At 41.6% G+C, this 12,865-nt stretch overlaps 1 protein-coding gene across 2 annotated transcripts in view; it reads right to left on the bottom strand.

Annotated features, from left to right (window-relative positions):
* The window catches only part of SLC38A1 (solute carrier family 38 member 1), a 41,703-nt gene that overhangs the window by 13,277 nt on the left and 15,561 nt on the right, over positions 1-12,865 (bottom strand). For both annotated transcript variants that reach the window (XR_007890619.1, XM_051629687.1), the window contains exons 3-10: positions 12,202-12,277; positions 11,535-11,650; positions 6,285-6,358; positions 4,610-4,702; positions 4,212-4,293; positions 2,946-3,028; positions 1,965-2,023; positions 1,710-1,835 (exon numbers count right to left, since the gene is read on the bottom strand). Coding sequence is in view for 1 of the 2 variants with exons in the window: in XM_051629687.1 (XP_051485647.1) it covers positions 1,710-1,835; positions 1,965-2,023; positions 2,946-3,028; positions 4,212-4,293; positions 4,610-4,702; positions 6,285-6,358; positions 11,535-11,650; positions 12,202-12,277 (709 nt within the window). In the remaining variant the exon portion in view is untranslated. The remainder of the gene's footprint in view (positions 1-1,709; positions 1,836-1,964; positions 2,024-2,945; positions 3,029-4,211; positions 4,294-4,609; positions 4,703-6,284; positions 6,359-11,534; positions 11,651-12,201; positions 12,278-12,865) is intronic.

The following is a 12,865-nucleotide window of genomic DNA, read 5'->3' as shown; positions in this document are numbered from 1 at the left end:
AAGAGAAGAGGAATGCAGGACTTACAAAGAAATGGATATTTCAAGGTACCACACTGAGTCCCTTCATTTCCCAGGCCAACAAAAGGGCTAGGAGGGCTGTGGAGAGAGCATGCTTTTCCTTGGGGAAAGAGAGAGACTGTTATGTGATCAGGAAGCACAGGGGGCCTCCAGAGGGGACCTCACCCCATTCACTTCAGTAGGTTTCAATCCTCAGTGTACAGCCAAACCTCACAAATGATCTCAATGCCCAAGCACTTCCATTCTCCCCAGGGAATGGATACGAGCAGAGATTACAAGAGAAACAGGTTCCTCTGTGAGGACAAAATGAATTCATCCCTGCATGTGGCTCTTCCCGGCCCTCTGGGAAATACATGCCGGGCCACAGGCATTCTCTTCCCACAGAAGCCATCCTGGGGTACAGCCCAGGCCCAACAGATTAAGTAAATGCACTCTTTGCTCTCCAGCAGTCCTTCCTCACCCAGGCCTGTGCTGCCTCCTCTCCCTCACCCACAGTATGCTACTGTTGTGGAGTCTCTATCTGTGGAGGTATTTAGAAGTTGCATGGACATGGTGCAGAACAACTGGCTCTCAGTGGCTCTGCTTGAGCAGGGGGGTTTGGCCAAATGACCTGGAGGTCCCTGCCAATCTCAGCCATCCCCTGCTTCTGTGAAACTGTCTCTCCTGTCACACACCAAAATAATTGATTGGCAAACTGTTGGCCCTGAGGGCAAATATAAAGTTCAGCTCCAGCATGCCTAAGTCAGGTGGGCCGATCCTTCCAACGTGCTTCCACTGACTCTGAGGCAAACGCAGACACTCACTGTAGCAGAAGACTGCCCCTCAACACTATCTAGAGAACATCTACCCCTAAGCTGCTATCGCACACCAAGTTAATTAATTCTTGATCCGTCACACGGGGCTGATTGGTAGCTACCTCCAAGTAAAGAAAAGTGTTTGGAATGGCTTCTTCACCTGAAGCTGGCAGGGTGAAGTTTAAAAAAATTAATTTTTGCATGCCTGTGCATGTATACATGCACATTCCATATGAACGTGACTGTGGCACCCTGAGGACCCTGCCCTGCTGTGTAAGGAGCTCTGTGCCCCGGCACAGCAAAGCTGACAGGAGCAATCCTCCTGCTCCCACAGCCACAGCCAGCTGCTCTTTCGCATTCTCTTGGCACAACTTTTCCTGCAGCTGTGTGGCGATGGAGGAAAGCATCCAGCTGAAAGGCAATCAGACTTTTGCTGGATTAGCTTTCAACTGTATCCTTTTCCAAATCCAGTTCACCATATGGCTACGGAGCCACGTACAAAGAAATGGTTTGTGTGCAGAGGGACAGAGGGATTACTTGTGGGCTTTGGATGCAGGAATGGCTTACTCAGCCTCTGCTCATCTACAGCCTAAAGGAGCAGTTGCAGCATGGATAGGAAGAAGCAGTGGAAAGGAAAAGTCTCCCAAAGAAAGCATTTCTTGACTGATGGCAGCTCAGGCTCACAGTTTTAGCACTTCTGCTAGTGGGGCAGGGCAAGACCATTCAATGCAGCACCTCCATCAGACTGGGCAAGGAGACACATTGTGCATTCACCACTGGAGCACGAGTGGAAGCATGGAGAATCAGGCCCTAGGTGGTGCTGATTGCATTAAGAACACAGGGTGTAGGTGCATATATTATGTGAATTAAAAATAAGTATTTTAAAAAGAAACATACCTTGGAATTAAAGATAACATACTTTGGCTTACACATATGTTCATATGCTGAGCTATTTGATAGGATAGATGACGTTGCATTTAGTTCCGGTCCACTACAGGGAATTTGAAACTTCTTGTAAATAACCTAGAATGAGAGGGGAAGACAGCTAATTGCTAAAAATAATAAAAAGCAAATTAAAATCAAAACATCAGAGAAATTGTGAATATCTTATTGAGTAATTCTCATCCAACGAAGAAAGCAAGCTCAACTTACCACTATCAGGAAAAATACCATGCAGCTTAATGAAAATCCACTGGTATAGCCAAGATATCCTGAAATAAATTAAAAGGAAATATCATACAAAATTATTTTATCAGCCATAATTTGGTTTTTACTTTTTTTTTATTACTATTATTGGTTCATGAAAAGTTTAAGTGTATTATATGTTTAAATATTCATTGTGAGTTTCTGGGCAGGGCAAAACCATGTCCTGTTGGTGTGGGAGTCCCCCATGCTACAAGGTTCCAGACAGACCTGAGCTTTGCTCTGACTGGTTTGACTTCCTGAGGGTCGCCTTTATGGCAGTTTAACTAATTTTACTTTTGAAAGGGGCTGTGATAATTGAAACAAACCTGAAAATACACAATTGCAATCAGAACATGACCCAGATTCCCTGACACGACCCATGTCAGTTGAGTACAGGTTATTTTCTCAAAAGAAAGATCCCAACAGGACTTCAGTGGCAGAACTTGTTACATGGTTTTATAAAATACATCGTGTACCTACTGGCATCTCTGTGGATTCTTACACTTTGAAAATGAAGTCCTCTATACACATCTTACTTCCAAGTCCAATAACTCCAATTAACCTCACCACTAACAATTTTTATGCTGATAGAAAACTAAGTTATTTTTTTGTAATCTCACAATTTGTGAACATATTTTTACAGGCTCCACAGAAAGGGAATTACCTTATGAAATGAAAACCCTCTTAACTATATTTTAAAAAATTAATTTCCACAATTGTATGGATGAAGCTAGTTAATACCGAGTTCAACCTCTGTGGCAATGTAAGCCTACTTGTTTCAAAATGCTCAAAACAGAGCTGATTCCTGGACTGGAGAGGCTGCTTAGATTACAATAACAGCATTTTTTTTTAATTTTTTTTTTTAAGTAGCTGGGTTGTCAGTGTGGCTATCAGTGGTGTGATGTCTGGGCTCCTTTTTTTATTCCCAGAATGGCATTTGCATCTTACCTAAGTTCTTAAGGAGACATAAAGGGAGAATTATACCAAACGTCACTGTAACAACAAGAAGCCGCCCATCCACGTACCATTCCCTGTATAAAACATTAAAAAAACCCCACCATGAGCATAAATTAAACCCTCTCTGGTTTTCTTCACACTCAGTCACCCTCCTTGAATGCTGCAGTTACAGAACTATCTTTGGTCTCCTTACCCTGCAAGCTCCTACAAAAGGAGACATGGGGGCCACGTATGAACTTTGTAGTTATCAAGTTTATTTAAGGGCTGGCACTTAAAACATGGCACTGCCCTGACTCAGATAGAGCAGATCTTCCTAGTCACTAGACAGAACATCACCCTACTGCTGAGATCAACGAGTGGGACTGAGTGGCAGAAAAACACCCTCCATAACCTGATATAAACCACTTTGCCAGGACGAGGAAAAATCATGCAAAGGGCCACACATACAGCACAGTGGGGCAGATGGGTTTGCTAATCCATCCAGGCACATGCCTGGGATGGCAAACCAGGCTCCTGCAGCACACACTAGCCAGCCCAAGGCTGTATCTCCTTCTAGCAAAGTACTTTGAATCCTGCTGGAAAGCAAGAAAGGGGAGAAGGGACAGCGTTAGTGACATTCTGAACAATCTGTTTCCACTGCTGGGTCCAATCTAGTATGAACGTGTGAGTAATGGGATCTTTACCTTCTTGTTATGCACTACAGCTCACCATTTAACCCAGTGCAAAGGATATTTACCACTTTAAAGAAAGACCATCCCTCTATTAAAGAAGTTGGTAAATGTCAAGGTGTGCTAAGTGTCAGAAATATAATACCCTGCTGTAGTCATGTGCCTGTATCAAAGAATTTCATACTACAGACAGTGCTTCAGGGGCAATATCCTCTAAGATGCTAAGAATGCAGGGAAATACATAATATCTTAAACTTGCATCATTTCCAAATTCTTCAAGTGTTACTAACACAGTAGAAGTTTGGACCCTATGACAAGGGGTTTGATTGTATAAATCACAATTCTTAATTAAAATCTGGTGTGCAAAGAGAGTAGCTACTGATGACTTAACCTTCAATTTCCTATCTCTTCTCTTTTCCTTCTCAAAGTTGTCTCGGTTTTTATTAACCCCCTGAGATATTCCCGTGAAAATCTACCTTGGCAAACCTAAGGAATATCCAATACTGTCAAGCATTTATAAACAAATGCTTAAACTTATCTACACAATGCTAAATTCTATAATCTAATTAACAAAATTAATTTGACTTACGAAAAAGATTCTTCTCTTCCCATTAGAAACTTAATGGCAGAAGGCAGCTCATTTTTGACTATGAAGAGATAGCTCAACATTGCTGGAGGAAGAAGAAAGTCAGTTTAGAAAATGGGTAAGAAATTTTGCAGAACAAGTACAGAAAAGCATCCTGAACCTCTTCCTATATCAGTGTTTGATGACAGAAGACCTCAAAATCTAATTGACTCCAAACTACAGATTATTCAGTAATAAGGGAATTTTAAGCAGCTGAATGCAAAGTGTTAGCCATAGCTCTATTGAGGAGCATGGAGATTCCAAGATGTCACAAAAAGATGGAAGAACCTGACTGGTTGGTAACTGTAACATTACTAAGATGTTTCTGGGTTTTGTTTTTCAATATCCCTCATCTCCTTTACCTCCAACATTCTGGAGAGATGTAGATCCAAAGACAATCATTTTCCCTGGGGTACCAAAGACCTGCTCACCCAGCTTTTCATACACCATGCAGCCTGGATGAGAAAAAACAAGGAGAAACGTAACAAATACACCAGTGAAGGATGTTGAGTCAAAACACTTATAATTCCTTTTCACATAACCACCCATCTGTGCAGCCATATCTGCCCTTTGCAAGTAAATAGAGCTCTCTTGTAATTACTAGGGCTGAAACTTACGTAGAAATGTTTTCTTGACTTCTATAAATGTTATTATTGGCTACCAGTCACTTGAAATTGAAGCCCTTAGCGAGGCTATTACACCCCTTTAATGAGCCTGTCTATACCCCCAGTGACAAATTAAGTTCTGGTATTCCCATCTTGGCATATTAGGTTTGTGCCTGCAATGGGAGTGACTAAAAAGCCTCGTGTCCAGACAAAACTCAGTACAGCAGGACCCATAAGTCAGCACTGGCAGCCTGGCCACAGCAGAGATAGTCCCTCGATTCTGCAGTTTCACTTGCTTTGACTAAACTATCCAAATGAGGGCAGCTGCTGCAGGATGGTTAACAATTCTTAATGACAAAACCTTAACTTGTGGGTTCTCAGCACGGTATGTTTTTGGTAAAAGCAGGGGAAGGTGTAAATTATTACTAAAACTTATTCTTAAACATCTGCCAAGCTTGAGAAACTCCTGTATTAATCAGTTTGTTTTTCTGTTTAATGTTCTTTTCCTTGGTTGCAATTTAGGCTGAGAAAAAGACTGGACATTGTGATGATGGTGAGATTCATGAAAACAGAAATACTGCAGATGCTACAGTGTACAGATGATTATTAAAATGCAGCCCATTGGTTGGCTGGTTTTCTCTATATTTCCTTATAGCTGACATTTCTGCTTTGGAGCTTGTATAAACAATAAGTTTGAGCTTGAATATACCAGCAGCATAGAAACTAGGGGTTAGATTTTAGGAACTAACAGGGCACAAATGTATCCTCAATTAGGCATAGGTACCTAATTTAAATAGGCAGTTGATGCTCTTATACATGCTGTAACAGTAATTCATATGTGTCCAAATTACATAATAAAATACTGATGTTCTTTGCGGATAGTTTTAGAAATCTGGCTTCTGAGATTGTTACCCAAGGAAAGAGACTCTTGGACTTCAGAGCACAGTAACGTTTAACACTGTAGGTAACTTCTAATTCCTGTATTTAGAATATATTTTTTATTTTATTCTAGGAAACCTACTACCAAGGCTATCAAGAATTTCATATTAACCATTAAGAACAAGCTTTTATTTCCACGTAAGCTTCACCACAGGCTCATTCATTATACTTAATTTGCAATTGGTTTTGTAATGCAAAGAAACTATAAGAGCTGTTCCCTTTAGCTCACTGGAGACAACACCTCACGGTAGCAGAATTCACTCTTTGTTGTAAGTTCTTCTCCTTATGGTGATGGTCAGATGCTGTTCTCCATTGCTATGACATAAATTCTTGTTAGTTATGGCCTTCTGACCCAAAACATATTACATTTTTCTACTGTGTAGACAAAGTGATAGAAACTCTGTCTTACACAGAGCACTTGGCCTTGTTTAAGCACTTTTCACCTCTTGCTCTTTACAATTCTACTGAAATGGTGTAATACAGCTTAAATTACCTGTTTCCTTTGAACACACCAACAGGAGATATATTGAATAAATAGACAGTAGTGTCACTGAAACCAAAAGCAGCCTGCAAAAGAATGGAAAATAAAGCTTACTGTAAGAGCTGAGCTCTAATATTGCAATATTTCGTGTCAGGTTATATTCCTGTTGACTCAGAAATAATTTTTATACTTGTGACAATGCAAAAAGCCCTAAAACCCACATGCGATTCACACACTTTTTGAAGTTCCACTACACTACCGTGGAGGTAAGAAAGCCCTGCCTGCAGAAAGATTCAACTAAATAAAACTTAGCAGAGTTGCCGAGTGCTGCCTTATTGAAAGAAGCAAGAATAAAGATATCTTTTCAGATAGGAACTAAAGTTTAATCACAGCAGGGACGAGCCAGGTATGTCTGTCACCACCCACTTTCAAGCTTTTTTTTTCCAGAGGGAAGTCACAGAATCATAAAACTGTGGAATGGTTTGGGTTGGAAGGGACCTTAAAGATCATCTAGTTCCAATCTGCCTGCATGGGCAGGGACACCTTTCCCTAGACCAGGTTGCTCAAAGCCCCATCTTGCCTTGCCTTGAACTCTTCTAAGGATGGGGCCTCCACAGCTTCTCTGGGCAACCTGTTTCAATGTCTTACCGCCCTCATAGTGATGAATTTCCTCCTAATGTCTAATCTAAAGATCCCCCTCTTCCAGTTTAAAGCCATTACCCCTTGTTTTGCTACATGCTCTTGTAAAAAGTCCTTCCCCAACTTTCCTGCAGGCCCCCTTCAGGTACTGGAAGGTTGCCATGAGTCCTCTATTTACAGACTTCCATTCCAAATGGAAGCATCTTTCCCCCCGTTATCTTTCATGTGCTATCAAAGGTTTGTCCAAATAGCTCTTCATGTGCTTCCCTGTGCCCAAGGGAGGGGAGAGGAGGGAAGTTAAGGCTCAGCTGCCTTCCTTTGGGAATAAAGGCAGAAAACAAAGGTTTATACTTTGTCCAGGTGGGGACTGATGTTCCCTCATTGATGTAATTCCTGGTGTGCCATGATCCATAATTTGACTTCATGTAGAAGAATTGCAGGAAGTAATGACCAAACTGTTTGTGTAGGGAACTTGCTGGCACAAATCATAATTAGTCAGTGCCAGAGGCTACAAACACATTTCCTCATTGCTCTATGTCTTTAAGCCAAGCACCATGTGTGCCTTCCCCTCCAACACTGACACACAAAGACCTGATGATGTTTTCATGATGTGTGTGAAGAGCACTCAGACAATCTGTTGGCAATTTCTCTCTTTATTATGACAACTACCCTCAGGATACTGAGAAAAACAAGCCTAAAATTTAACAAAAAACAAGCTGCTGCCACAGATAGGCAGCAACACATCTTTTTCATAGGAATACATAGAAGAAACAGGATGAGAAGCCCACCCCCACCCCCTTTTCTGTTATTTCAGACTATATACTTTAGTGCCAAATAATGACCCACAAGCTTCTTGGGGCCAGAAAAGCAGGGAGAAACATAAAGAGGTGATAGGAGGAACTGCTCTTTTGCCAACAGAATGATGGTTAACAATAACAACACACTCCTGGTACAGCTCAAAGGGTGTTGCTCCCCAGGGAGGTTGAGAAGGGAAGGGAGATTGTAGTGCCTGAGGTCACCCTGCTCCATTTTCCACAGATTTCTCAAGCCTGCTCCTGCCTGCCTTCCCTGCAGAGCCACTACAGCCCTGTCTGCCTGGAGACAGGGTGCTCACAGCCCCCCATGCTCGGCTGCAGGGCTGACTCACTCCCAGTCCCAAATGGCTCCAGCTCCACATGCCAGCATCAAGTCTATTTTAATATTAAAAGCTCCCGTTTTTCAGGCACTGAGCTCATGGAGCCTTTGCAGCGGTAAAAATAACACTCCCAAGCAGCCAGGTATTTATCTGATCTGTTGTCCTTAGCTCCCCATGGGGTTCTTACAGAGACACTTGGCATTTTCATTAGCACTGTATGAAAAACTTGTTTGTGTTAGGACTGTGGTATGGACAGGGATACTAGTGCCAGAACCACCCCTTGGAAACAAATTAAAATGTCCATGCCACTCGCTCTGCACAAATTCAAAACAGAAGCAAGGGAGCTTGCACTGCAGTTCCAAAAGAACTCCCCTATTTTTTATTTTGCCTGCTTTTAAAGAAGTGCTGGCAGCTATGCAAGCAACTGGTACATGCAAAAGTCACCTCCCTCCAACAAATCCAGAATAAACAGTTTAGGGCAAGGGATTGATACAGTGCTGGGAAGAACAAACTGTTCCTGTGATGCCACCACTGTTTGCTCCCAGCTGCCACATTACCAGGTCAGCTGAAACATGTGCTGTCTCCAGCCCTCTGTGGAGTCACAGGCTTTGGGTCCAGAAGCCCTGTGAGGCTCAGTCACCGTCCTTATTGCACAGAACAGCTTTGAACCCTCATAAGGTACTGCGTGCAGAAGAGCCTGGCAGAGCTTGGGGTTTACCACCTGCACAGTCTGCCAGCCTGCCCTAAGCCTTTAGAGGAGTTAGGCTGCAACTTTGTGACTGCTTCCAGCCAGCCCTAGCAAAGTGGCTGCAGAAAGCAGCATGAAACTTCAGTTGTAGTCTCATACTGCACCTCATCTTACAAGCCCCTGTGTGTCAGCAGGGCTTTTCAGACCACCTTGCACTTGGCTGGCCCATATGTCTCTGCAATGCAATTCATCACTCTGGTCCTGGTTCTCCAGGATGAAACCTTAGGCAGTTACAAGTACTTCTACCATCCCTAGGTGTCCTGGCCCATCTCTAACCACTTAAGCATTTTGTACCATCTTTCTGCAGCAAGGTTTTCTCCCCTTTTGCATACAGGAAAGCATGTTCTCCTTTGCTCTAGGCTGTAGTTATCAACAATACTGGAATTAAGTTCCTCTGAGTTCCTGCCTCAGTTGTTTTGCCTAGAAAGCATGACACTTTGCTATGGCACTAAGTTCCACGAATGGGATGTGAGTGTATACTCATTGCTGCTTTGCATGTCTTACACCAAGAGTGTAGGATCTAAACTGATCCAGATGTGAAAGGCACTGCATACTTCACACTGCAGGAGTTGTGAGACTGGAAATCAGACTGGGTCTGCTTTGTTAGCACTGAAAATGCTCCTTTAATTTTTTTGCCTCTGCTTTCTACTTTTCAGAGATGGTGCATGTCAGTACTGGATAAAGCAAACTAGAAACTTTCCAGAACTGTGCTACTTGAGAGCAATGAATGTAAGTGCCTCCCCATGTGAAAAAAGCCATGAAACTATTTCTGGGACTCTCTTTAATCACTTGTAAAGCAAATGGTTCTAAGATCTACCTATGATAGTGACAGCAGAACTATACGCTTATGGGGAAAATGCACTGAACGAGAGAAAAAATGTAAAACTAACAGACTAAGTTTATCTCTAAGATTATTGCATGATAAAAGAACACTGAAAGCAGTTCAACTTTCAGACATAACTACAGACATGACATACAGATCCTGTACCTCTCGTCTTCAAAAGCCCTGCTAGCTTGGTCAGTTAGGTCATGCTAGCTTCCTTACCTTTGATCTCAGAGGGTTGGTCTGTCTCCAAGCAAACATATCTAAAGGCATTATAAAGCTAACAAAAACGGTGATTAATTTTTAAATCCACACCAGTAATTCTGTAGAGAATAATGTTGCTATTTACCTTAAAAAATCTCTGCATGAAGGTTTGGCAGTTTTTCATACAATATGGTGGTACAGATATACACATAACTCAGACCAAGGTGAGCCAGTCACTGTCACATGTTATTAGAAGTTTCTGTGGTGTTCACATCACTGGTCTGATCTACATCACTTACAAGAAACTGCCTTTTTACATCTTTCAGAGCAAACACATTTCACATTTCACCTCACTCAGTAAGGAGAAATTGAGGTTGCTCCTTGGCTGAGACACTGTTATCACAGAAGAGGCAACAAGGCTAAAGAGAGGTAGCTTTTTTTTTTTTTTCTGGTTACAGCAATTTTTGCGACCACCAGTCTGTGCCCTCAAGAGGTGTGCTTGTTAGAACATGGGTGGAATATCACATGCAGGTTAAAGTACAGTGCAAAATAAGCAGCAAAAATAAAATAAACTCAGCTCCTCTGCATAAGAAAGACGTCCAGCTACTTTATTGCCTAGCTTAGTGGCAACACAATTATGAGATTTTGTACATTCCTAATGTAAAACGGATTAACTCCTTGGATTGTTCCCAGATTTTACCCAACCACAGCAAATTGTAGGCTATCAGCATGGATGGAGCTATCCTGGCACAAAACCCCAGAGCAGATGGCTATAGGCACTGCTTTGGTCATCTCCTCTGCTATATGCAGGATTCATGTATTTCCCAAAAACCTAAGAAATAACAAAAGTTCTAGATTTTTAAGACATTTAAGAAATTACACCTCTTTGGAGTAATTTCAAAACTCAGTAACTGTGTTGAACAGTTCTCAAAGATTGTAAATTATTGTATTTCTTCCCTCAATTAACATTTATCTCTAGAATCTGCACACAATTCCCAACTGATTTTTTAACAATCATTTTTCACAATGAAATGCCTCATACTTCAATCCAGAATAACACAGAATAACATTATGTCTTACTCATTCACTGGCACTACTTCATTTTCAAACTATAAAATTCTCCTTTACAAAATGCCTCTTTTTTTGCTGGAGTTAAGTGAACTACCTCAACTCTTTTTTTTTTTAATACTAAAATCTTGACTATATTTTTGTTGGCTCTCACTCTCACATAAGAAACTGAAGAAACTGTGGGAGTGAGAAGAAAATACTATATGTAATATAGACAGGAATATAAATATTCTTTTTCTTGGTTAAAAAAAATAAAGTTGTTATTGCACCATGTTCTGATGAAAGCTCTGGAGATCCTGTGACACAAGTAAGAATTAGGTACCGTCCCACTGCAACTATTACTACTGAGTATTTCCAATGTATGTGTAGCTTGTGGACCAAAGGAAAAAACCCTGTCTAGGCTTAGGTCAGTAGTAAACAATATGGACTTAATTTTGCTCTAGCATCACAAGTACTGGCTTTCCCCCCGAAATAAAAGAAATTACTGAAAAAAAATGTCTGAAATGTGTAGTTAACATTTTCAGGCTTGAATTCTGTACTTGATTACAGATGGATTATAAACCCCTCTGCCTGCTGGCAGTGCACATGGGCTTGAAACGCAGTGAAACTGCAGGGAGACCAGCTACTCACCACACAAATACTTACAGAAAAAGGAGAATTCCTGTGTTGGCCAAGGCAAAAGCAAGACCCAAAATTCCACTGCCCATAATTGCATTGCTGAGGTTGAATACAGACATCCCCAGTGACGTAGTTCCTGGGATCTGGAGAAGTGCAGACAGACGTGTCAGCAACAGCTTGGAACGGCGCAGGGAAATGCATCTATGCTTCAAACTCCACATTTTGCCATGTATCAGATGTAAGTATGGAAATTACTTAATAACAATAGGTTTGAAAGAGGAAAAAGCATTGCTGAACCCTGTCACAGCTACACTCTGATTGTTGTCCTATAGATTTTATAAAGTGAAATAAGTGGTATAGGCAATACACAACTCATACAGTACACTTTCAATTTTAAACCCCATCTTCCACTACGCCTGTGAAACAGCTAAGGTTCATGATTTATATATTGTAAGGCCATAGAAAACCACCAGAACTTCCTGCCTAACACAGGCCAGAGGGCTTCCCTTGCCTAGACTCAACAAGGGAGTCTGGGGGTTTTATTTTAAGTGCTGAAAGCAGGCAGTTCTTTCTGGAACTTGAATTTTAGTTATAATTGCATGTGACCAGCACTTTTGAAGACCATGTCTAAAGACCCTTCAAACGCACAGTATAAGGTTCATTTTGACAGGGAAAAGAACAGCAAGAGACTTACATATTCATCACATTTCTTCTTCTCCAGGTGGCTATTTGTGAGACTTCTTCTGCTTTCTCGATCCGAAATAAACTTGCTGAAAGAAGTAAGAGGACTTATTTCCAGCAAGTGTTTAGAAAAAGCGAACACATTAATTCCATGAGCAGCATGCAATTACAAAATACACAATGTATGAAAACCGTGTGTGAAAAGATTCAAACTCATAACTCTTTAATAAGCTAGATTATGCTTCACTGTACTTTGGGCACTGATAAAGGTAACACTAGCACAAGATCAGAATAAATGTATATATACGGAATGGCCTTTCAGGAGATTTTGTAAAGCAGCAGCACCAGTTTTGTGGATGGGAAAGTAACTTGTTTCTACAGACATGAAGAGGAGAGGTTTCTATAGGTGTCCTGTAGATGTGCGTGTGACTGGTGCCCCCTGCTCATGTGGTTAGCATAACTAACATCATTTTATAAGGCAAGCAACCATCCTCTGTGACTGAGCTGGTCGGGTATCCATTTCCTTTCCTTAATTATCCTGACGGTCCTGTGAACCAAGGAGACAAACCAAACAGATTTTTCTTCCCCTCCCTGTCAGCCTCCAGACTCCTGGGCACCAGCCTAGTCACTCCCTTCCTTGCCAGCCTTGAAAGTCCCAAGCACCCATTCCACCAGGT

This window comes from Apus apus, chromosome 1 (genome assembly GCF_020740795.1).
Source record: "Apus apus isolate bApuApu2 chromosome 1, bApuApu2.pri.cur, whole genome shotgun sequence".
NCBI classification, from domain to species: Eukaryota; Metazoa; Chordata; class Aves; order Apodiformes; family Apodidae; genus Apus; species Apus apus.
The sequence above is the reverse complement of the archived record's forward strand: the minus strand, read 5'-3'. Positions and strand labels throughout refer to the sequence as shown.